Consider the following 27,486-nt stretch of genomic DNA (forward strand, 5'->3'; position numbering starts at 1 on the left):
ATCGCCTTACCTTTGTTTTATTAATATTTATTTTCATCCAATACCATTCGCACTGAATTTCCAATTCACTAAGCAATGCTTGGAATCCCTTGACTGACTGACAAACTAAAGCTTGGTCATCAGCAAACCTAACTGAGTTTACGAATTCCCCGCCCACTTTCATTCCTACCCCCAGTTCTTCCCATGCATCTTTCATCATTTCCTCTGCATACAGGTTGAACAGCAACGGTGATAATGGGCAACCCTGACTCACACCTCTTCCTAACACTGCCTAACCGGGCTCCCCGTTCCCCACTCGCACCTGAGCAATCTGAGACATGTACAGGTTGCGGATTAGCCTCCTTTCCCTTTAATCTATTCCTATTTTCTGCAATATACTCATTAGTTTTTCCCAATTCACTCTACCAAACGCTTTTTTGAAATCTACGAAACAGGCAAATACCTCCTGGTTGTGTTCTATATTCCTATCGATTAATAATCTCATTACTGCAATGACATCACGCGTACCTCTCCCCTTCCTAAAGCCAAACTGATCATCCCCTAAGTAATCATTTGCCCTACTTTGTATTCTTTTGTTTATGATCCTGAGAACCACTCAAGCCGCTTGGGATATCAGCATTACTGTCCTGTAGTCCTCACATGATGTAGCCTTTCCCTTTACCAAATACGAGCGAATACGAACCAAAAATGATCTCACAAAGTCTTCCGGCCAGATTCCTTCCTCATAAATACTACGAATCAGCCCATATAGCCTCTTCCTCCCACATTTTCCTAAACATTTCAATAGTTCCGCGGGAATGTTATCCACCCCCACTGCCTTATTTAGTTTCATCTCCCTTAATGCCCTTTCTAACTCATCGTCGAGTATGCCTGGACCTAAGTTATCTTTTTCTACGTCATCTTCCTTTTCTATGTTTAACTTTGTTGGTCTAAGTTATTTACTAAACAGTAATCTATACATTCCTTCCATCTCTCTTGGATCTTCCCTGTGTCAACTGTTACCTTACCTGCCTTATATCTAACTGTTAGCATAGATCTTCCTTCCTTACTTCCCGATAACGATTTAACTTTGCTGTACTGCGCACCGATTTCACCCTTCCTCTGCAGAATTTCCATATCCTCGGGCTGCGTCTTCCACCATGCTTCTTTTGCTTTATTTGTTGCCCTCCTCAATACATTGTTTAACTCTTTCTACTTCATTTTGCGTAATTCTCTATTTACATTCTTCCATTTTCGCCGCTTATCCATCTTTGCAATCATCTCATCAGTGATCCATGGTTTCCTAGTCCTTTTAGCGTTAAAGGTTACAATAGTGTCTTTTGCGGTTTTAGACAACCCTTTCTTGAAACTTTCCCATTTGTCTTCGATAGTACTTAGCTCTTTACCATCCTCCAGATTTCCTTAACCGCCTGTTTGTATTCCTTCCTTTTTAAACCATTTCTTGCTTCTACATTCCATTTCCTAACTCGCCGCCCCTGCATTATCTTTTTGAAACGGACGCTGCATTTCATAACAAATAAATTGTGGTCAGAGTCTGTATCCGCTCCCGGGAAGCTGTGCGAATTTATCAGACTGTTCCTAAACCTGTGTCTAACCAGGATATAATCTAGCTGATACCTTCCTGAGTCAGATGGCATTTTCATGTATATCTGCATCTTTTGTGGTGTCTAAACAAAGTGTTGCTGATGACTAACCCCTGTCTCCTGCAGAACTCAACTGCTTTTTCCCCGCAGTCGTTTCCCGTGCCTAAACCGTAGTCCCCAACCTCATCACTATCTCTTCCTTCGCCTACCGTCGCATTCCAATCCCCCATCACTATCAAATGTTTCCCTAAAGGAACACACTCGATTATGTCGTTTAACTGATCGTATATCCTATCGAACTCCACTTCCTTATGGTTCCTCGGTGGCATGTAATAATCTATCCGTTACCTGCTCTATGTTGTCTACGCTTCTTCCTATCTCTTTATTTAAGACTATGGAAACCCCTGTTTGGCTCTCATCCCCGCCGCTGTATATTATTCTATACTGATCACTCCAGTAATCCCTGCTATCTTTCCATCTCACCTCGCATAGATCTAAAATATCTATTTTTCCCCTTTCCATCTCTCGCTTAACGTTCTACAATTTCTTTGTCCTCATCATTGTCCTAAAATTCCGCGTTCCTATTCTAACTAATTTGGTCTTCTTCTCCTGCGTCTTTTCTCCAGCTGCTGCTGGTTTTCCCTTGCAAGGGTTTCGTGGGATGACGACCGCGGAAGCCTTGCCTCCCCCGCTACCGGGCACGACACACGGTCGATTGGGCCGAGCCCCGTAGTTGCCAGGACTCAAAATCTCTGTATTGTCCATCATATTTTTCTTGGGAATGATAATTGAGGTGGTTTCCCGTAGCCTTCCTCAATAGTGTTTTTAACGTGACACCATCACATATTGGCCGCCCCACTGGGGTCAGACGCCATTGCAGCCGCCTCACTGAGGAACAGACGCTGCGTGGACTACCTTTCGTCTTGCTCCTAACCTTCGACCTATATATATATATATATATATATATATATATATATATATATATATATATATATATATATATTTATTTATATTTATATTTATATTTATTTATTTATATTTATTTATTTATATATGCACTACATCAGTATACTGTACATGTATGTCAACTTATAGTCTAGCGGTAGTATTCAGTAAGAAAGGAATGAACATTCCTTTCACGCTTAGGGTTGCAAGGACAGATTACTCTGAAAACTAATAGTTTTCCAAAGTTGATCATATTTTTAGTGAATACATAAAAATTAATTAATGATTATTCACCCTATTGCTTTTAAAGTATTTAGGAACACTCATAATGGATATTATAATCCACATTACCATTGAAGTTAGCATTTTTGCGAAAAGTGTCATTTAGCCATATGAGGCTTTTCATTCTTTCATATTTCCTTGAGGTGTTCACATATATCTCTTGCTCCTAATTCATCGCCTTCCTGTTGCTACACATCTACTTTTCGATAACCCGCTGAAGTCTTCAGGAAACTCTCGTGTCTCAGCATGTTTCCGAGTAGTTTCCGTCTTCTTCTGCTCTTACATCAATTACTTTTCGAAGTACCTCATCCTTTATATGTAATTTAACATTCATCATATTTTAATAAACTTTGTTTTATAATATTTTGATTTCCTTTAAAATTAATTAATAATAATAAATGCTATAATATTTTAATAAACTTTGCGCTGCATGTTTCCAGGTCGCAACCGCAAGATTGCCAAATTTAACGAAGGATGGCACTCCGAAACCCGTCTTGTAGGTGGGGAGGAGGTCCTAGTCGGCCGGAACTCCTACCATTCCCAAGAAAATTGTTTTTCTTTTCCTCGCCTATTTGCTTAACTGCTCTCACCCGAGTTTCCTTCATTCCACGCCATTTCCCAACAGGATCCCTTCTCCCCTCCCAATCCCGTCAGACACCGTCGCATATCCCCTTTTCCCTCCTCAGCCCCATCATCTTCTCGCCAAACGCACGCCCGCGCCATGCCTATCGCACTCCCTGCCTTACCCTCACCTACTCGAGGGATTCATAGCCATTTAGGCTAGCTAGTGATTTAGCTTGGGTTAGCCAGTGAGCCAAGGGATTCGAAGCGAGGCTGGGGAGTCAGGGCGATAGGTATGGTAGTATATGAATGAGTTCAAGCCAAATAAAGGTTATGGGGTTTCCGAGAGAGGAAAAAAATTGAAATATACAATTGGGAGTTCATAAAACATATCATAAGAGAACAGTTCAACCGTCTTTGAAGTGATTTGGAGCGAGATGCCCCAAGTAGTAGGGACATAAGGAGAATAATTTCCCTAAACAAAGGAGCGTCCATTATGAGGAGGGGGTTGATGACTCTGAAGAAGGAAGGAAGAAGCGACTGACAGTAATAAAAACCGAGAAGTGGTGAGCAGGGAATAGAGAGAGAAAGTTGTTGGGAGAAGTAAAACAGAGGCGAAGAAGATGGGTGTAGTGTATTTTCATGGTTGCGTGGCTGTGTTTGAGGGAAAAAGGTTTGGCAAATAAGGGATTTGGAAAGGAAAGTTAAACGGAATGAAGGAATGAAGGATGTAGGAGGAATTGAAGGACGGCTTATTACGTATGGCAGTGTCGAATGACGGAGTATGTTTTGTTAGGAGAGGCAGATCAACGCATCACTTAACCGCATCACAGGTTGTGCCTAAACCCCCCTAATGTCATAACCTACTCTATCCGGTAGGTTACGAATAGTTATGACATCAGACTGCATTTACAAAGATCACGTATGATTTCATGTGTCATACGTCACCTTTCTCACCTACAATTTGTAAAATAGTCGGTCCTCAAATCTATAAACTTAATCATAACAAACCGGAAGCAGGGTTTGAAACACGACATTTAAATGTATAAAATAACCGTTTCCGAGTTTTTAATTAAGACTTATTGAACCGGCTACTGTATCAATGCAATTTTTATGATAAATATGATTGCTCATAGAGTAGAAACCAGGTATTTTGACTCTAAAAGGAAAATTGGTTGGTAATACGAAATAGTTTTGAGGAAACAACATCAGACTTCTGTGTGTTATGAGCGGTTGGGTTGAGAGTGGCACACATATGGTACGGGTGAACATAGTAAATCACTAGGCTAGGATATAGAGTGACTCACTAACCTTTCAACTTAACACCCCGGGGGATTTCTATTTTTACTATAATTAAATTTAACAGTACGTTTCTATCTATTTACTGGCTCCAGTGAAATCAAAAAATATATCAAGAATGAGGTCGGTTCTCGCTCAAAAGCGATTAAATTTCTCATTGTAAACAAATCGGAGAGCAGACTATTTTCCCTTGCCTATGGTTTTATTTAACTCATTAAATTGCGAAATAATTGAGGTCATAGCATGTGAAGCGAACCGAAGGCCATGAGGCGCGAAACGGATTGCGACGAAACAATTTAGCCTTCTTATTTTATCTATCTTTGAGTGTATCTCTGTCTTAAATTTGAATAAATTCATTTCTAGCGCGAAATATCGGGAAATAACGGAAATTTTGAGCTTGGGATCCACGGCTGGGTGATTCCGATGACATATTTTGCCGTCATTTGATCGAAGGGAAATGCGAAAGGAAGAGTCTCTATTGACTGATTCGTAGTATCTATGAGGAAGGAATCCGGCCGGCTTTGTGACATCAGTGTTAGTTCCTATTCCGAAAAAGATAAAGGCTACATCATGTGAGGACTACAGGACAAAAAGTTTGATTTCCCACGCAGCTAAAGTTGTTCTCAGGATTATGAACGAAGGATAGAGAGTAGGGCAAATGATTACTTAGGGGATGATCAGTTTGGGTTTAGGAAGGGGAGAGGTACGCGGGATGCCATTGCAGTAATGAGATTATTAATTGAGAGGAATATAGAATGCAACCACGAGGTATTTGCCTGTTTCGTAGATTTCGAAAAAGCGTTTGATAGAGTGAATTGGGAAACGCTAACGAGTATATAGTATTGCAGAAAATAGGAATAGGTTGGAGGGAAAGGAGGCTAATCCGCAACCTGTACATATCTCAGACTGCTGAGGTGCGAGTGAGGAACGAGAAGTCTGGATGGGCAGTGTTAGGAAGAGGTGTAAGGTAGGGTTGCCCATTATCACCGTTTCTGTTCTACATGTATGTAGAGGAAATGGTTAAAGAGGCATGGGAAGAACTTGAGATAGGGATGAAAGTATGAGGGGAATTTCTGAATTCAGCCAGATTATTTAATGACCACGCAATAGTTTGTCATTCAGCCAAGAGGTTGCAAGCTTGGAAATTCAGTGCGATGGATATGGGATGAGAATCAATATTAGTAAAACTAACAGCTGGGTAAAGGCAAAAACTTGAGCAAGTAGAACAGTTCACGTATCTCGGAAGTGTTTTGGCTAACACGGTCAAAGTAGTAGGGACGTAAGGAGAAGAATTGCACTAGGCAATAAGGCTTTCACAAGGAGGGAGTTGATGACAGGGACGTTGAGTACGGATGTATAGAAAAGGCATGTTAAAACTTTGTTTGAAGTAGACAAGTAGTAATACTTGTACGGCGTGGAAACATGGTCACTGAAGCGAAAGGCTTTTGAAATGTGGGTGTGAAGAAGGATGGAGAGGGTGAAATGGACCGAAAGAAAAACAAATGAGGAAGTAATTGGTATGGTGGGCAAGAAGAGGGGTTAGTTGGGAGAAATCTTAAGGAGACAGGAAAAAGGGGTGAAGGGCATTCTTCAACATCCTACTTCCGGTCAAACTGTGGGTCGGCTGTAGGATGCTGAAGAATGTAATGGAGGGGAGGACGTTAGGCAAACCAGGAAAAGGCAGGAATAGGATAGGAATAGGTTTGGCGGGATGCAGGGATGAAGGAAATACACAGAGATGAAGAGGGACTTGATGTAGAGTAGATTGCTGGATTGTGTTATTTTAGGGGTCACAAAATATTTATTTTGTAGTTGTGTCCATCCAAAACCTACCTTAATCGGAAGAGAACTTAATCATTAGCGATATATGTATACACACGTGCAGCGGAGCGGCTATGGACACTGCATGTTAGCCTTAGTACATATATGTGTGTGTGTTTGGTTAAATACAGTATATATATATATATATACTGTATGTATATAAATATATGAGAGTGTGTGTATATATATATATATATATATATATATATAGTGTTCGCGGTAGTCCAAGGGGTAGAGCATTCGACTGCTGACCGGAAGGGCCCGGGTACGATTCCCGGGCAAGGCACTCTGGGCACCATCAGCTCCACCCAAGCTATGTGATTTTTCGGGTACCAGGTCTTCCTGGGAAACCATAACCGGCACAGGGAAAGGAACTGCCCCCCCTACCCTGAATGGTGAATTTCACACACCGTCGGTCTTAGTACTGGGTGAACTCTACCATCATCTACCAAACCAACCTTCCGGTTGATTACCATGTTTATGTATATATATATATATATATATATATATATATATATATATATATATATATATATATATATATATATATATATATAATGTGCTTGAATGTGCACTCAGGCTGGCTGACATGCAGTGGCGTCCATAGTTGCTGCACTCGGGGCTCGGATGAGTGATGCGTGCAGCTGGTGAATAAAATCGTGCCGTGCTCGCTTTCCCTTCGCCGGAATGCGATAAGACGACGCCATAACAAAGGACGGTGGCAAAGCATTTATTTTGGGCCTCCCCCGGTGTCGGTAAGGATACGGCACGACGGTTTTACCAGGTCGTTTTTCCGCCTGGGACATGCCGTAAATCTGATTTAGAGAAGTGGAGTGACGAGATTACGGAATTTTTAGCGGCGTTAAAGGCGCATAGAAATAAAGTTGTCTGCGAATTTTCTTAACCCAAGGCGAGTTAAACTTCAAGTGGCGAGATTTTACGATCGCAGTCTTTCCATAAATGCAAAATTTTAAGATTCTTGACTATATTTACACTTTTCTGGGCATATTTTGAAGTTTTGTGACAGCCGCATTTCATTTTTATCCTCTAAATCCTGAATGAAGCAAAGTACTCATTTTTAAGATTCTGATCGGAAAATGGTGATTACATTAAAAGAAAGTGTCTCCATTCGGACATCAGGAAATGCAAAATTCAGTTGCCTTTGATTTGACTAAGTAATTGATAAGTTGTTTAATATTTTCCTAATTTTATTTTAATTGAATATATTCAAGATACTAATCATTGGAGCCGTTTGAGTATCTAATTAATTTCAATCCTTCTTATTCCTGTAGGGGTGATAACCTGGGTGGCACATATTTGAGTGTGTCACAATTTGAGTAATCCAGAATTGACGTTAATAACCTATCAATCTTTGTTAAACAATCTTAAGTAGCAATAGCATTAATTTTTGGTATCTCGCTTTTGAGAATGCGTTCATGGTTTGTGATGACAATTTTAAGCATTGCATCATAATGTTTTGCTAATATATAAGAGGATATATGTATATATATATATATATATATATATATATATATATATATATATATATATATATATATATATATCTTTAAACCCAAAGTATATTGACGAAAAATATAGCTCTTTTTTTATATTGAAGATTTCTTTTGCTAAAATATTCCCCACCAACTGACGCAAAGGAACATTTACTGCCTTACGATTGATGGGCTGTTAGGTCACGCTTGTAATGTATTTTTGTAAAGGGCGTAATAGGAATTGAAATATAAAATGCCGTGTCTGGCATCATGTTAAATTTGACGAATAATTGGAAATTGTTAATCGTTAACGCAAACCTTCGCAATCTGAACGGACTTTCCGTTTTTATCCCGAATTGATGTCTTTACATATGTTTAGCAGTCTCTTTGTACATGACAAGTGCTGAGCAACGTGGCGTGGCGCTGAGCACTATGTCATAGGTGTGTCTCGTGCGGGAGTACAAGTGTTACGTCACATTATCATTCGGTTCTTCAAACTTAATTGCACATGGAAATTAATCTGAAACCTCTCTTTCTTTTCAGGTTCCTAACATTCTGCTACCTGGCGGCATTCAATTGTTGGCTACTTCTCTGCCCAGTGACTCTCAGTCACGACTGGCAGATGGGCTCCGTTCCTCTAGTCACTAGTCTCGCAGACTCCCGCAACGTCGCCACCTGCCTCTTCGCCATCTCCTTCCTCGCCTTGGCATACAGAGGCATTGCTGACTTCGAAGTAAGTGGGAAATATGCGACTCGATTTGTACCTTTCCCGGCGCTCGGCGCCAGTCTTTTGTCATTGTTTGTAGCTCTTTCTGTTCCAGAGGGCAAGGAGAGGCATGAATTCATGTGTGAATGCCTTACCTTTATATAAAGCCTTCCTTAGCATGTTCCATTTGACGACGGAAAACGTTTCGCATCCCAGAATTTTCTTATTCAGGTTAAAGTTCTGTGAAAATGAAACGCTCTATTTGCCTGGAACAAAACTGGGAAATGGATGGAAAAATATTGCTGCCGGGGCTTAGCTCTTGAAGTAGACATGAAATGCGCCAAGACTTGAAACTACGGCCGCGAGAAACAGTGTGCAATGCAAAGGGCGCCGTAAATCTCTTAAATACCTCTGCGAAATCTTACACACTTCAAGCTGAATTGCGGGACGTATACACACAAGAGAGGATAAATGGATGGCTCTGAAAACACGTTTTGAGAATTTTGCAATATTCTGCTACAGGAATGATAAAGTCTCGATTGAGTAATGAGTAATAATACGCTCAAGAGAAATACCTCTGTCGACGTATTTGCATTGATATTGCTTGTTTCTGTGATCAAAAAGCTGTGCGGATGTTTTTGTGTCTTTGGAAAATTTAAGTTTTAACTGAAACGCAAAGCCATAATTCACATGAGCGAATAATATTAATTAATTTTGCAATTTTTTGCTAAATAATTTTTCCGAATATATCATCAAAAAGCTTACGAAAATTAAGTGAATAAAAGCGTAATTAAATGGCATAAATAGAATTAAAATTTGATTGATTTTAAGAGGAAATTTTGTGTTCTCTTTTAATTCATGAATAAAAAAGTTCACATTTTATACAATAAGGTGTAAGCAAATATGTATTTTTTTAAATTGCCATTGCACAAGTGTATAATATTAACTTGATTAAGAAGAGTCGGCAACACACCTGGTTAATTAAATTTGAGTCAAGTTAGTACATTTCCTCACGTTTCCGAATTTCATTCGTTCAAAAAACTCCAAATGTTTTAAGGACATAACAGTTTCCCTTGAATGAATTGTAATTAAAACCCCACTGCATTAAGGGTGAAAGTTACCAGGAAAAATAAGACTTGAAATCATATCCCAATCAAATGTGCATGTAGAATAATTATTAATACGCTGTTAAAAAATTATTCCTGACACGCAAATGAAGGACAATTTTTAAGGATAGGAAGTGACCTCAGAAAAAGTGGTGATCTTGGCGATTCCTTTCATTTCTTTTTTAATGTTATACCACCCCCTTGCCCCAAATTCATCGTTTTTAGTGAACATAGCGATAGATTTACGGATAAAAGGCTTTTAGTGTAACTAAGCTGATTCCTTTCGTTAATTAGCATGGTTATTTTCCTCATTTCCATCCTCACATTTCCAAAATTAGCTCTCTGAATTTGCGGTGAATATATTTATAAGTTTGATTTTTTAATTTTGAATGATTTACGGTCACCTGTCTGAATTAATGTTGTAAGGCCTTTTCAACCAGCTTTTAGTTTTCTCATTTTGGATGATTTTAATTACTCCATTCCACTTCAAAATCGACTCCATTTTTGTCATTCCCGTTATGATATAATTAATTTCATTTCATTAAAGAAATTGCGTCTGATGCCTAGCTAACTGAAAACTTAATCAAGTGAAGGGCAGAATACCTTATTCGCTTAGTTTCTTCTCTTCTTTACCTATTGCTCATTGAAAATGATGCTCCTATTTGCGATATTATATGGATGAAATATAGTTCAATGGTTCAGTAACAATATAGTCCTTATTGTTCGTGGGACATTTTAAATCCATCCATTATATCCTTATTTTGCTTGCTTTTTATTGGGGCGAGATTGAGACTTATAGTCCCTTCATCCACCTAACCCCTGTACACTACATTTAAAACAATTACAAACACCCAAGCCCTAGGTGGAGGAAAACCCGCCTAGGTGGGAATCGAACCCACCACCCCTGGGTTGGCAGGCGAGGGCATTATGCCGCCGCCACCAGGGTCGGCAAGTGACGTATTATCGCATCGGAGATGGGGTTCTTTCTTTATCGACGATCTTACTATTTTCTGCAGGTCATCCAGTCTTGCTAGGGCTTCCAGGCATATTCAGATGACTTTGAACAAATTTGGAGACCAGGCACGTGGTAATGGGTTCCGCTTCTCTACTCGAAAAACCAAATGCGTCCACTTCCACCGACTTTGCGGACGCTCTGCTTCACCGGTACCACGCATGTATGGTAGAAATATTTCCTTTTTTAGAGTCCATTCGATTTTTTGTAATGGTTGTGGATTGCAGACTAAACTGAAGAGAGCAAATCCGGGTATTACGGGAAACAAGCCGTCGAACAAATAATATTTCAAAGTTTTGAAGCCACAACGAGTGGGGAGCAGGCCATTCTTCCATTATTTTGCCCAAACCGTGCTGTGGTACGTTCCAAATTGAACTTTGGTGGTGCCGAAGACTCTTCGGGGAGAGAGTCGTATTTGAGACCCGTGATCGGAGTCCACAATGCCAGGATTCGTGTGACCATCGGCGCTTTCGGGACGAGCCCAGTGTTAAGCATATCATCTGTCGCAGGGGAGACACCTTTGACAACCAACAGAAACTTTCTGATTAGTAATTATGCTTGTAAAGTTTTATCCCTGACCGACCATCCATGTTTTGATATATTTTTTTAATCTGCGGTTCTTAGACTTGTTTTACAAAGGGAGAAGGGCTACTATGTCCCTCGCCGTTTGTTTTAATGACTTGATCCATGAAGTACAACTTACCCTGCCCCAAGTGTATCCCGTTTGCTCCCCCAAATCTCCCCCATGGATGTATTCACGCAGCCCGAGTCAAAGGCCACGACACACCAACATTCAAAATCGTGCACCACCGATGTGGAGTGCCAACAAATGTCCAGCGCCTTCCTCGGACCCCGCACAGACTTCATCCCTGTGTCTACGGATGGATCGAAGTCAGGATCGAAGTGTAGTTGCGTAATCATCCCGCCCCACCACGGAGCCCTGAGGGCAAAGATCAACAGCTTGTGTGGTGTTTAGACGCCGGAACTGTTTGCCATCAATATAGCCCTGCGAGAAATAAAAGGCCACTGCTACTCTTTCTTGATCTGCTCCGGCACTTACATTCATTTCCGGCTTCTTCCCACATGCCCTACAGGCCAATAGATACAGTCTAGACTCGCATCTCTACATCAGGGGGGCAACAAAGTGTCATTTCTATGGATCCCTGAGCACAGAGGAATCGCTGGAAATGAAAAAGCCGGCACAGTGGCGAAAGGAACCCTAAATATGCTCGAGACTGATTCAGTGGACATTGGTGCCAGTGAATGGTGGATGATCTGCAGGCGGCACAGTGAAACTCTCTCCTAAAGCAATGGCGGGATGTGTGCCTGAATGTCACGAGTAATGAGCTCCTGGGGATGAAGTCAGTGACATCGGCGTGAGCGTCACATGCCAGGAAGAAGCGAAGGAAAGAGGTGGCGATCACACGCCTGTCAGGCACAAATTGCGAAACGCAATCAGTTTGAACGTCCTGTGAATCTTTGTTAACTGCATGGGTCTGAACCTATTTGGAAGTATCAGCTGCGGACAAATACAGCATGTTACACTGCTGCATATTCTATCAAGGACAATGCTATCTGATTATTCTTTGCAAACGCATATTTAATGTATTTCTGGGATGGTTCAAGATGATATATAGTTTGAATTAAACATGAGCAAAACAATCTTTGCGCTAACATTCTTCTCTACAATATTATTAAAAGGGTGTGAGTACCTTGATTTTACTTCAAACTAGACTTTTCTCTGCAGTCTTAACTGGGCAGGTGAAGGGGATGAATGAATTTATATACTTATCAATACATTTCAAGCGACGAAATTTGGGTAAAAAGTGTAAGAATGCAATGATGATCGGAATAGCTGTAGTTATCAATTTTACTATAGAAACAAATGATACATTAGATATTTAAAAATGAAGAAAGAGATCGATGAGCTGAAATTGAAATAAATTGCGTTGTAATGAATTTGCGGGAACACGGAGGTAAAGCGAAGGATCAAAATTATCATCCACCTAAACCAAGCTACGCTCTGTGAGGACCCTGAGCAGATATGTCGAAGTAAGTACATGTATGCAACTGCGAGATTAAATTTCACGATTTCCAGGAGTATTAAGGTAGGAAAAAGACTTTCGCACCAATGTCATCTTGGAATGAATTTATTATTTTTTCATTGAAGGTCAAATTCATTTCCCTGTTTTCGTGTGAAATGCAATTTTTGCACACATGTGCCCCAAAAAACAATTTAATATCAGTCCACTTCAACAATTGTAATCAAAAGAATTCCCTCTTTCTTAGCGGCATTCCCTCGTAATCACCTCGCCATTCAATTCGCTACTCTGTTCATCGGAGAGACTCGCGTTCCTCAATCGAGTTTTATCATATTTCCTCTCCCATATCAACTCCTTGGTTAGTAAATCGTAATTTGACAAAGAAATCTGCCTTTAAGTTTCTTTTTTGTGCCTAGAATTGATGCCATTTGTGACTATTTCCCGATAAGTTCATTTATACCAAAAAGTATGTAACTCTAGTGTAAAAAAAGTTTAGTTTAGCTAATCAAGTCCCTGTATTTTTATGGACAATTACAAAAGGAGAAAAGTATGTCAAAATATTCACACAAAAGTTTACACATGAGTATGGTTCATAAAATTTCCCATCATGTACTGTAGTTGTACTGCTCCAATTAAAATTCTAAATGAACTCTATGAATTATTAAGTGGAAGTTTTCAGTTGATTACTTTGCTCTTTAGGAATTCGGCATATTCCATTTGGTATCCCACCTCTCTTGCAAAAAATCATTTACTCGAAAAATGGCGAAACTTTCTCATCATATTGAAGATAAATTTAGCTCACTTAAAATACGAAAAACCGGAAAAACCCATCGAATCGGCAAACATTGAATGGAAACCATCCACTCCGTGTCTCTCTCAAACTTACGTCCCTTAAAGAGTCCCCCCTTGACCTCCACGAGTGCGCTTTCATCCTCAAATCCGACGATAGTTGAAATTCAAACCCGAGCCCCCAATGTCTCCCTCCTTTCCCTATTATCCCTACGGATTTTGCTCCTACTTGCTCCATCCCATCCCCAGCCTCCCATTTTTCCCAATCCACCCCACTTATCTCCGATCTGTTGTGCAGTCATTCGGCAATCACTCTCTGCCTGATGAAGATGGAACGGGGTAGAATCTCCCGCTTTTCCTCCCTACTCTTTCTTTGATCCTTCCTTAAATACTTTTCGACCCTCACCCTGCCTTCCACTACGCCACATCCCCAACCAGTCGTTATATCGTGTCCCTCGGACGCTGTGAAAGTGCCACCTGCTGCTCCCCCTGGCGCCCATCGTAGGAGAATTCTCCAGCGAGCGATCGAACCGCGTGACTCATAATTTCCCACTTAAATCCCCTCCGTCCCGAATCCACTCCTCTTCGCTACCATTTCCCCATGAAAGCTTCCCAAGAGACAGTGTCCCAATCGACATAATTCATAGCTCCTTTTAGCATTTAAAAGTTTAAAAAACTATGTAATCTTCATATGAAATACATTATGAATATAAAACCTGGGTGAATTCTTGAATTGAGTTGTAAAATAAAATTGAAAATAATGATTCAATATCGGTCTCAGGGTAGTGCAACGTTACCATTGGGATGACTTAATGTCCCAAATGAGGTATTGAATTTTTATTGAAAATTCCAAAATATGAAATAGAACAATTTCACCTAGAAACTATATTATTTTTTAGAGCAAATCTTAAAAATCAATACCAGATTAAGGTCAAATATGGAAAACTTACAAAATGAGGAAGATAAAGATTTTGAACTCCAGAAGATCTCACTGCAAATTATCAGCTTGTATTCATGACTCATTGCCACCGATTTATTTTTGACCAAAGTCAGCATTAGTGAATATTGATTGAGCTCTTTTAGTTGGTACATCTTTGAACTCCTCCGTGCAGGATGCATCATACAAATTCGGACTTCCCAGTCTAGCGGGGTGCGACACCATCGCGTCTGTGGTCGCACCTACCCCACGCCTCTTGGGGGGTGAGTGCGACCCCCCTTAAAAGGAGCTTTAAGCCCCTAGATCACACTCCCATTTTTACCAATCATCCCATAACAGTCTTTATCACTCCATCGCTTTCTTATCCTCAGAGCGAGATCCACCCACCCTCATCCCTTCCTTCCCACCCACATTATCCCTCCTTATCTGGACCCTATTTTTCCATCTCCTTCTCGATCTTCCCGTCCGTTTTTATACCTTCCCCGTCCGCACCCAAAAGGGTGCCTCCCTGTCTCCATTATTAAAGGGACCCTCTCCCCCCACGGCGGGCGTCCCCGCCCTTTCCGGCGCCGATGGAGCATCCTTCCCGCCCTCTCCCCACAACGCCTCCATCTCAGCAAAGGCGATCAATTCCTGGCAAATACGAACGCACTCGATAGTTCTTGTAAGCCGAGTGAGATTTCGTTTCCTAAAAGGCATGCACGCGGTAAAAATAATATTTCCACTATCGGTCTTCTTACTTTTTGGCACCTCAGTGTATTTTCTATGAATATACCATTTAAGTATTAAATGATATCATTAAATCCCATTTAAAGTTTTCCCTATGCCTTTTTCCATTGCATCGCAAAATCGTGATGTGATCGGTAACTGTATAATTACTAGCGGAAGAGCTTGGAGATAAATCCGATTGACTCCTCTCGTACGTGAAAGCCCAATATGTTGACGTATTGGATTCCTGAGTAGTTCCTGAATAACACATCTTTCTGGACAATGCCAGGATATAGAGATGACCCTTGTTGGACCTTATTTTTACTCTCCTGGGTGGACCTTAGGCCACCCAGGAGAGTGAAACTTGTCCGCGAAAAGGATGGCTCTACCGAGAGTTTTTATTCCCGCTGGCATTGCTCTCAGGGTCACTGTAGCGACTGGGCCCCTCCGCCGCGATAAGGTGGTAACCTACCGTTGGGAGGACGGGCACGAGTATAGGAAGATAAATACAAATCGTGTAAATGGAATGATGTTGGATTAGAGATGATGAAATGGAATTGATTTTAAGATGAGAATATATATTATCCTGAGAGCAGTAGTTTTAATCTTACTGCAGAATTCTCTTCTGGATTATTTGCTGAGCGATGCGATCAGAATGGCTGAAAAAACTCAACCATTTTGTTTTCACTAAGTAAGCATTCGAAGTTGAATATTAAAGTATGATTCCGTTTCCTGGATCGAGTGGAATAATCTCAGTTTCGCGTTTACTTGGGTAGTATTTCTGGGTTTAATGGGCGTAGTGATAGAAACATGAGGATAAAAATTAACTTTTCAAAAACATTATGGTAAAATAGTTGAGACTGATGACAGGAACGCTTGTTCAAACTCCTAACCATCGACCAAAACAAACTTATATGAAGTGCAGAGCTGTTATGTTGACAGACAACATGTTCTTTGAGGCAAGTGAATGAGCGTGAAGTCTTTCGAGAAGCTGTGGGTCGGGATGAATCGAGATGTTTCAAAGTTGAATCCAAAAAAATCCAAGTCAAACGGATGGGAGGGCTATCAATGAAATCATAAATATAATAGCGGGATTGGAAATTTGCGAAATGAAATTCGTAAAAGAGAGAATTTATGGACGGAAGTATACCTGTATAGTGGGAGCATTTGGAGTGTTGAAAGCTTAGAAGGCGTTCTTTGGCTCATTACCTCTGCTGTGTACGATGCATATTCGTTCCTGATAAATGTCAAAATAAAATTAGCACATTATAATAAATTTCTACCGATACCAGATTAACATACTATCGAAAATTTTAACAAGGCAAATATTATAACGGAATAATGACGAGCAAAAGTTTGAAACAAAATATTTACCTTAAGCATTAAAATATTATTGGACATATAATACACATTCTCCCAGCAACCATCACTGCAGGGAGTGTGTTATTTTAATTTCTAATCTACTTGTAGTTCCATATTACTTAATTTCATTGGTTAACCAATTTTGAGTTATATACATTAATTTAATAATCTTTACTCCATGGTTCACAGCTTTCGAAAATTAAGATAATTAGTGACGCATTTAGAAATACGATTTATTTTTTATATAGAAATCATCTAATTATCATATCGTATTTCAATATACTTCCTTTAAAAAGTATTTAATATGCACGCTTGAATTAGATTTTACATGCAATACATAATATTGCAAATAATTAGCATCTTAATGTAGGCACAGAATATTAAAGAAAACAATTTTCACGAAGGTCCATCCACAATTTATATATTTTTATTCAGATATTATATCCAAAACATTTACAGCTTTTGACAAGTCCATGGTTTTTAATACAATATAGTATTTTGGACGTCCAGTTCTCGTGCACAAGGTTTTCTTAAAAGACATACATTGCTGAAGGGCATGTCGTGCATTTTGCGATATATTGGCTTATTGAAGAGGAATGGTCCAGGACACTATCTTCCTAGAGGAGCTGTGATAACTAACAGGAAATGACTGGAAACAGGAACTCCGCTCCCAATGGAACATATAAAAATATGGGAAAACAAAATACGATTAGATTAATGAAAAACTGAAATGCAGCCCTAGCACGTTATGTTATTTAACATTCTAAATATTTTTGTCATGATTTCCACTTCTCATGCAGAAAGAGAGCCGTATAAATATGACAGCATTTGAAAATTTGTCTCATTATGCCATAATAGAAAATCGGTAGGAGGCTGCAATTAGAGAAATCACGTGGAAATATCATTACCAGTTGTGTTGACGATTCGGTCGTAGCGATTACGTGGCATCCAACACTAAAACACCTCTCACAATTGAAATTGCCTGCTCAATTTTTATTACTTACTATTATTCAATACGGAGTAGAAAGTAAGGATTGCGTGCATTCTCCAATCGCAGGTCCAATGGGTCATGCTTTATATTTGGAAGGTCCTGATTGAATGGGCAAGAATGTATCATATTTAATGCTTGGGATAATTAAGTTTAGCCTAAATATTAATAATTAATTTAAATGTTTTGGTGAGTGGGCTATTATTGTAGAGTAAGGTTTTTTTGCAATAGAAAATAATGCAAATCAAATATGTCCATTTGAAATTTCGGTGGAGCATATCACAAGTCTATCTCACCGGATTGAGAGACAGGATTGACCTGAAAGACCTTAACTTTCTTTTTGGTGAAGAGTCACAATGAACATCAGAAGTTTGCAAGTCCAAGTAAACGTATCCCCAAAGAAATTGCATTTTGACGAGTTTCAGCTAGTTACATAATTGGTAATTCTGAAGGTGTTCATTTCGTTGAGAGATATGCTGGTGTTGGAAAATATTTATTTCATTTGCATGAACGGCGGTTATATTGTTCTTCATTTCAAGTCTCTTGTGAAATTTCTTTCAAGTTTCTTCACTGACATTGACACTCATTCGTTCGACTTTCTCTTATTGTTTCTTTCATGTGCTCGTGTTTCTTCCCGTGGCAATTTTCGTTGCTATTGTCTCGCTTTTTAATGGCCGAGGCAAACGTCACGTATTATACCTAGATTTTTCTCTACTTATAAACCGTATTTTTCTAATGTTTTAAATATAGATTAAATATAGAGCATATATTGGAAGGACGTCTCTTTATCAGTGATGTTGAAATTGTTATTATTTCCCCAATCATACGACGGTAGGAGAGATCATGTCAATATAATTAGACCGATCAAATGTAGAATAGATAGATTTAAGATGTCATTTTTTCCACGAAAGACAAAGGATCAGAATAACATTGTCCAACTGGGGTAGGGGTAAAAATATTCGGGTCGAAATCAATCTGGTGTGTATTCACCCCCTGCCACAAACCCCTTGGGGTGGCTTTGAGGATACTAAAAAACACTGATACAAAAAAATGCTAATGCTGAGTAACATTTTCGCTCGCCGTGTGGCTATGGAGTATATTGTTCATGTGCAGCCATGGACAATTAAGACCACGTCACGTAATTTCTCGACGTGCACCCTCTCAGCAAAAAAATCTCTTAGCCGCTGAGGGCATGGCGCGACGTAGGTATTTACGTAACTGAGAGCTTGCACTTGCAAAAATGAAATTTTGGATGGCTACCCCTCACGGAATTTAGTTAATACTCGACATGACGCAAGGTTTTTTTGCCAAATTATTCTCCAAATATCAACGTCGTTTGATCTTTAGCAAGACTTGATGGAGGAAGAATTGAAGTTGGGATGTATTCGCGATATGTGAGCGGCATTTGTCATCATCGGAAGCAGAAATCAGGATCATTGGCCTCTCCATCATTCCCTTATGTACCGATTAGTGCCAATGGCCACGATGCTCATATTTCCGACGGAATATTGTGCATCACATCACCGGTGTGGAGAAGGAGAGTTGAGTGATGCAGGCCAAGGGGACACTTACGAACAAGCTAATTGCTCGTTTCGACAAAGAGGATTTTAGCAGCTTAAGAAACAGAGCGATCCCCTTGATTCCTTGGGAAAAGGGAGGGAATGGGCGATAGTGCAAGGTTAATGTAACACCTTTAGTCTTTGACTTGGCTAAATGCGATGGAAGGGTATTTCTTCGTCCATACGCCATGTAATGAGTGCCCCACGGAACGAGAGAAACTCCCAAATGATAATTATTTTAATCCCTCATTTTTCCCTCCGTTGCTTTCGATTCGTTTAAGAGAAGTTGAACTGACAAACGTAAGAAATATTCTTACACTATTTCTGCTATTTTAATTAATTGCCAAACTATTGTTATTAAAGTAGTGTAATTAACTATTAAAAAATTATAAAAGTATTATTAAACAGTGTTTTTCCTCAATTATAACTACTCCATTTGTTCCCAGTCATTTTAATAGTTTTAATCCAAATATCCTCAGGGTAAAATATCGCCATGGGCCATGTTTAAATGTATTTCCACGCCTGTCTCGTAGCCTCAGTGTGAAATTTCACTGTGGCCTTCAAATTATCTACAATATTGAAGTGTGACCTCTATGCCTATGCCCTCTTTGCCATGGATAGCTAAATACAGGGTTCGTCCGGAAAATAAGTGTACTGAGCTCAGGAAAAAAAATGTATTACACTTTTACATATCTTAAGCTAATATTCCTCAAAATAGGACCCTTGTGAGTCGATACACTTGTTCCAGCGGCGTTCCCATTCCTGGAACGCTCCCGCGAAGGCATCATCGGGAACCTCTCGAAGACACGTCGTCACGGCCTCTTTGACGGCGTCCAAAGTCCCGTATCGCGTTCCTTTCAAACTCCTCTTTATCTTCGGGAACAGAAAGAAGTCCGGTGGTGCCAAGTCCGGGCTGTAGGGCGGGTGCGGCAGCGTTGCCACGCCGTGCTTGGCCAAGAAGTCCGACACGACAAGCGCGGTGTGAGACGGCGCATTGTCGTGATGCAGCCGCCAGATGTTTTTGATCGCTGGCCGGACGCGGGCGACTCGTTTTCGAAGCCTGTCGAGCACTTGGACGTAAAATGCAGCATTTACAGTTTGTCGTCCAGGTACAAATTCGTAGTGGACGACTCCCCTTTTGTCAAAAAAGACAATGAGCATCAGTACACTTATTTTCCGGACGAACCCTGTAATACGATAAGAAATGGATACTGAAATTAACTAGTGCTATTGATTATAATATGATGGTCAAACGATTTTTTTTTAAGTTTATTCTAATTTGCGTGTTAGTTCACGTTCACACGCTTACTTCTACCATTTTTGAAAATGTTATCTTTCATTGGTCAACCTTATCTAATGGTGCTCGGGTAGCTTCAGTATTCTGTTTTTGGCAATCTTGGATATTGACTGAACTTTTTAGATTTTAACGAAAATTTTTATTCTCATGTACACGGTTTGAACACAAATATCTTTTGGTTTCTCGCGTGTTTTTGTAATTAATGATTCACCGGCTGCAGCAGATATTGCTCAAGAGCGAAGTTAAACCCTGCGAAAAAATAAATATTTGGTCCGTAAATTATGTGCAGCCAATTATCCAATGAGAATGTTTGATACGGAGGCGTGCCTTGCAATCACATTTCCAAACCAACTGCATGAATTCAGGAGGTAATGGGTGCTAAAAATGAGTCCGTAGCATGTATTAATTTTCGTGGGAGTGAAATGATGCGGCCGAGTCGATGATTCAACAGCGGCGAAATGTATTGAAGTGGATGCTCATGGAGGTTTAATATCCGGGAAATCATCCAATAACGGAAATGTTAACTGTCAGTGATAATGAGCAGATGAACTTTCAAATGGTTAGTTTTATATTTCACATGAACATGCTTGATAAAAATAAAACAAAACTTTACGACATTGCTTGCCTTGAACTTCGTTGTTTGAAATTAATGTATTCTTATTAAATTTAAATTTGGAGATAATTGAAAGCTCTATTTTGAATAAATTTAATCATGAGGGATATTTAATTATAGATTTGGGATTTAAAGCTGTTTTAAATTTAAGATATAACTTGATGTTTTGATATAATATTAGCAATAATTCATTTCTTTTGGTTAAAATATTTTGGAATTATTGCAAAATACAGTTTCGAGATATGCTTATTTCAATTTATAAGCCAACGTCTCGATTTTTGTGGAGTCGTCAAGGAAAAAGTCTTTCAAATTGAAATTAGTAATTGCATTATGTTTTAATAATAGACTCAAAGTAGAGTAAAATGCGATTCGCAAAAGGATGTTAGGTTCGAGTGGTTCAATCCGGTTTCATTTCCGGTCTTTTCCCAGTGCTGATGATTTTCTTATAAAAGAAGACCGCGAATTTGGAGGGATATCGTTAGACCTGGGCAGGTTTCCTATTGTCCGGAGGATTTCGAGTTTAAATCATTTTGATATATCTGCACATCGATGGCAGTAATTCAATTTCCCGGATATTAGAGCTCTGTGGGAAACTGCAGGTGGAACGGGGAAAGGAATTTGCCAGGTTCTCCTTTCCTTGTCAATTACACACCTTGTGGTTTACGTCCGGGGTCATGCCTATGTTTACAAGTCAACATCATACCACGGGTTCAGCCTTAGTTTGCATGAGCACGAGACACTTGTTTCCTGGGACTGGAAGGGGATCTGCGTGCCACGATCAACATACCCCTTCCGAATGGCTTCTTAACAATGTATGTGAAGCACATTATTCATCGATGTTACTCTTGAAGTTTCAATATCCCTCAAAAAACTTGAAATGCACATAGTATGGAAGTACGGCCTTTAGGACACCGCCGACAAATCCGAAATTTGTATCGACTATCCATACGTGAGGATGTTGTAAGTTGATGTTGGCGGATACCTTTTATTTGGTGCTGTGTACAACCAGGGCGCTACTCCACACTCGTCGAGGCTAAACCGATTACTTTCAATGCGTATCATAACATTCAAATTGCCATAATTTGACATTGATTGCATGGGACGCCATTGAACATATTTTCGCTGTCATTATTTTGTCCTGGGCACATTTTTCGCGGCGAGTCCTCGACAGTATTTGGGCGTTGGGTGTGAGCGAGAGGGGACAGTCGTTGTCCCTCCCAGACCTCCACTCTACTCGATGTCAATCCAATTAATTTTGCCACCCGAACGGCCACACCCGTCGCTCGCCATTAGCTTCTCGAAATTCCACAACCCGCAAATTCAACCTCTCCCAACTGCCGCTCGCCTGTTTTTTTTTATTTCGGACAACCCCGAAACAGGTGAACACGGAAATAAATTTATAAAATAAAAGAAGAGAATGAAATGCGAAAGCTTGAGTCCGGACACCCAAACATACCCAGTCCCGCTGGTCCACCGTGGGGGGGGGAGTGCCAGTGTGTCGCCAATGACCTTCGGGGGCCATTGGGGAGAAAGGGCTGTTGCCGCGGGGAGGGGGGGGCATGGGTGGGGGAGGGCTTGGCTTCGGCGGGAGTTTCCCCGAACTCCGACCCCGAGTCCCCCCCCCGCCCTGGAGTGCAGAAAGTGTGCGGCCCTCCCGTCCTGCCACCCTCATTCCCTGCAGAGGTCACGGTGGGGCGGCAGATGGCGCGGTGGCAGCCGCGACACGTCCAGAGGTCTCCCGCCCGCCCTCCGACGCATGACTTTTTTAGGGATGGCGAAAGGGGTCGAAGGTCACCTCATGCCGTCGGCTTTCGGAGTGGGTGGGTGTCCTCGTTTTTCCAGCCGTGGCTTCCCGGGGGAAGGGTTCGAAGAGAATTAAAAGGAGTGAAGGACAAAGCATATCCGTGGCACCGGGGTCAATTCCAAGGCCGCGCCATACGGATGATGCCTACGCACCGTGCACTTTTATCGGCGTTCGTTAAATTCCCGAGATTAATATCATCGAGGCCTTTGGAATTTGTAAAATCGAATCCTCCGCGAATAATACCCGATTCATGGATATGTTCCCTCGATAACTCTCGCGTGTGAAATGTCTGAGCCTCCCGGTGGGCGGGCATCTTCATTACCCTCGGGAGACTTGGAAATTCGTCGATGTTACGCATACCACGTAATGGCGTTAAAGATGATGACTTACAGCAGGTGCTTGAACTGGAAACGGGGCAACATATTACGCAGTACGCGCTATCCAATAACTGGGTTTGATGTTTCAAAGGAGTGCTTGGGGTTGAGGATGGAACAGACAAAGAGATAGATGACTGGCGTATCCAAGCCCCTCCGCATTTGGTAACGGATGGCTTTCTCCGGTAAGCTGCTCGAGTTCTAATGTCTGTTTTATACCTCAACCGAGATTCTCATGTTTCTTGGACGAATTTTATATGAGGCGTCGATGGCTAAAGCTGTAATAAATGCTTTATTAGTGTTTGCTGGGGCACTGTGCCTGCAGCCAAGAGCGTATTTAATGCATGAGCTATATTCGGAGGGCCAAAACTAAGCTTCCTTTTTACTTATTGTACGTATATTTTGTACTACTTTGGCTATTGGATAACTATCGAGTTATGGAATGTACATGTAGTCTTCTATTTAAATTTATTAAATGTATATACCAGCTTGAATGCATATGGGACAGTCTTTGTGCAACAGGCTCATTAATAAATGTGGAACATTCATTTACAACGAACATAAAAAATAAACATTAACCCAGTGATCAATGGGAAGATCGTTCGTACCCTGGGGGGCCAAAGGAACTAGCCCCCCAGGGGCGGCGGCGGGGACGAGAGCCAACGACGGGTTGCCATAGTATAAAATAAAGAGGTAGGAAGAAGCGTAGTCAACATAGAACAGGCAACGGATAGAATATAACTAGTAGAGATAAAAGCAGAACCGACGAACTTGGTTATTATTCAGGTATACATGCATCCGAGCAACCATACGGAGGAAGAGGTCGATAGGATATACGATCAATTAGAGGGCATGATCGCGTGTGTTTCCGCAGGAAACCTTTGCTAGAGATTGGAATGCAACGGTAGGCGAAGGAAGAGATGGTGATGAGGTAGGGAACTACGGTTTAGGCATGAGGAATGACCGCGGGGAGAAAGCAGTTGAACTCTGCAGGAGACAGGGGTTAGTCATAACACTTGGTCTAGACACCACAAAAGACGCAGGTTTACATGGAAAATGCCAGGTGACTCAGAAAGGTATCAGCTAGACTATATTCTGGTTTGACACAAGTCTAGGAACAGTATGATAAATTCTTACAGCTTCCCGGGAGCGAATGCGGACTCTGACAACAGTTTAGTGGCTACGAAATGTAGCGTCCGTTTCAAAAAGATAAGGCAGAGGCGGCAAGTTATAAAATGGAATGGAGAAGCATAAAATGGATTGAAAAAGAAGGAATACAAACAGACGGAAGAGGAAATCTAGGAGGATGGTAAAGAGCTAAGTTCTATCGAAAAAAATGGGAAAGTTTCAAGAAAGGGTTGTCTAAAGCCGCAAAAGACACTATTGGAACAGTTAACGCTAAAAGGGCTAGAAAACCTTTGATAACGGATCGCGACTGGAAGCTAGCCCATATAACTCCCATCTACAAAGGCGGCGATAGGGATAAACCAACCAATCACCGACCCATTTCTTTAACATCAATCTCTTGTAAAATATTGGAACACATTATTGTCACTAACATTATGAGATTTGATAGTAGGGAAATACTAATCCACAACCAGCACGGATTTAGGAAAAGCAGATCTTGCGAAACACAACTTGGTCCCTTCATTCACGATATACTTAGATCGGGAGAAAACAACACACAAGTCGATGCAGTATTCCTGGATTTCAAAAAAGCCTTCGACAAAGTCCCACACAATAAATTGTTACATAAACTTAAATACTATGGGATCAACGAGAAAATAATTAATTGGATTGGAGGCTTCTTGTCAAACCGCAAAAAAATAGTAGTCATAGATGGGTTGTGCTCAACGGAGAGAGATGTAACTTCGGGCGCCCCCAGGGAAGTATAATAGGGCCTCTTCTCTTCTTAATTGTACATTAATGACTTAAGCACACACGTTGGTAGCAATCTGAGGTTATTTGCCTACGGCACAGTGGTGTACAGGGAAATAAGGAGCCAACTAGAACGCGAGCTACTCTCTAGAGACTTAGACAATATCTCGGAAAGGTGCAATAAATGGGGATTAACACTTAATATAGGTAAATGCGATGTTTTGAAATTTTGGAACAAAGGAAGCGAGGAACAGGATATAAACTACAAAATAGAGGGTTCAGTATTGACTACGGCAAATCAAGTTAAATATTTGGGGGTTGTTCTAACACCACGCCTTTCATGGGGAGCACACATCAGGATAATATGCGGATCAGCTTTAAAGAAACTTGGCTTCATAAAACGGGTGGTGGGGAAATGTAATGAAAAAGTTAAAGAGAGGTGTTATTTTGCTCTAGATAGACCTCATTTGGAATATGCCGCAAGTATTTGCGATCCGTGGGAGAAAATTTGGCAAAAAAAATTAGATAAAGTCCAGAGAAAATCCGCTAGATTCGTTAAAAATTGTTATGGTAAGAACACAAGTGTGACAGGTCTCTTAGGGGATTTAGGCTGGGAACCACTTGAAGTGCGGAGAGAACAAGCGAGGCTTACACTTTTAGAAAGGTTCAGAACAAACGAGTTTACCTATGACACTGAAGGAATTATAATGGCCCCACAATACTTAGGTACATCAGACCACAAAGATAAACTAAGGGAGATAGATTCCAAGACAGATAGGTACAAATACTCATTCTTTTCCCGAACAATCAGAAATCATAATTGTAATAAACCGAAGTAACTTTAGAAATATAGAAAAAATTGAATTTACAAGTCGGAGCAAAGTTAAACACAGCAAAGCTGTAGGTATACTTAAAGGTGCATGTGTATGTAAGATGTAGTTTGAGTGTTTGCATGTGTGTGGAGTGTAAGTGTTCATGCATGAATATATGCCATGTTTATTGTTTTGTGGATATATGATTTTTGTGGTTATTGCATGCGTTTTTTTCTTTTCTAAATTACGGGTGGTGTCCTAACACCCCCCGCCACAAGCCCTTACGGCGGCTCACGGAGTATTAAGTAGATGTAGATGTAGATATGATTACAAAGATGATGAGAGGAGAAAATGGAAGACTGCAAACACAGACTTAGGAAAAATGAAGTACAAAGAATTAAACATAAAATTGAGGCGGGTAACAAATAAAGCAATAAAAGCATGGTGGAAGACGCAGTGCGAGGATATGGAAAGTGTGCAGAGGAAGGGTGAAATCGGTGCGCTGTACAGCAAAGTTAAATCGTTATCGGGAGGTAAGGAAGGAAGATCTATGCTAACAGTTAGATATAAGGCAAGTATGGTAGCAGTTGACACAGGGAAGATCCAAGAGAGATGGAAAGAATATAAAGATGACTGTATAGTAAAGAACTTAGACCAACAAAGTTGAACATAGAAAAGGAAGATGACGTAGAAAAAGATAACTTAGGTCCAGGTATACTCGACGGTGAGATAGAAAGGGCATTAAGGGAGATGAAACTAAATAAGGTCGTTAGGGTGGATAATATTCCTGCGAAACTTCGGAAATGTTGTGGCAAATGTGAGAGGAAGAGGCTATATGGGATGCTTCGTAGTATCTATGAGGACGGAATATGGCCGGAAGACTTTGTGAGATCAGTTTTAGTTTCTATTCCGAAAAAGGTAAAGGCTACATCATGTGAGAACTACAGGACAGTAATGCTGACATCCCAAGCGGCTTGAGTGGTTCTCAGGATCATAAACAAAAGGATTGAGAGAAGGGCAAAGGATTACTTAGGGGATGATCAGTTAAAGTTTAGAAAGGGGAGAGGTACGCGTGATGCCTTTGCAGTAATGAAATTATTTATCGAATACAACCAGGAGGCCTTTGCCTGTTTCGTAGATTTCAAAAAGCGTTTGATAAGAGTGAATTGGGAAAAACTAATGAGTATATTGCAGAAAATAGGAATAGATAGGAGGGAAAGGAGGCTAATCTGCAACCCTTAAATTTCTCAGACTGCTCAGTAGCGAGTGCGGAACGGGGAGTACGTATGGGCAGCGTTAGGAACAGGTGTAAGGCAAAGTTGCCCATTGTCACCGTTGCTGTTCAACCTGTATGCAGAGGAAGTGATTAAAGATGCATTGGAAGAACTAGAGGTAGGAATGAAAGTGGGCGGGGAATTCGTAAAATCAGTTAGGTTTGCTGATGACCAAGCTTTAGTTTGTCAGTCAGCCAAGGGGTTGCAAGCATTGCTGAGTGAATTGGAAATTCAGTGCGAC

At 40.6% G+C, this 27,486-nt stretch overlaps 1 protein-coding gene across 1 annotated transcript in view; it reads left to right on the plus strand.

The window, feature by feature from the left end:
• The window catches only part of LOC139688552 (protein O-mannosyl-transferase TMTC1-like), a 1,154,623-nt gene that overhangs the window by 777,877 nt on the left and 349,260 nt on the right, over positions 1–27,486 (plus strand). Inside the window, 1 exon segment of the mRNA XM_071586100.1 lies at positions 8,528–8,717. Within this exon segment, the coding sequence (XP_071442201.1) occupies positions 8,528–8,717 (190 nt within the window).

Source organism: Hetaerina americana, unplaced genomic scaffold, assembly GCF_022747635.1.
Source record: "Hetaerina americana unplaced genomic scaffold, ioHetAmer1.1.p SCAF_20, whole genome shotgun sequence".
Lineage (NCBI taxonomy): Eukaryota > Metazoa > Arthropoda > Insecta > Odonata > Calopterygidae > Hetaerina > Hetaerina americana.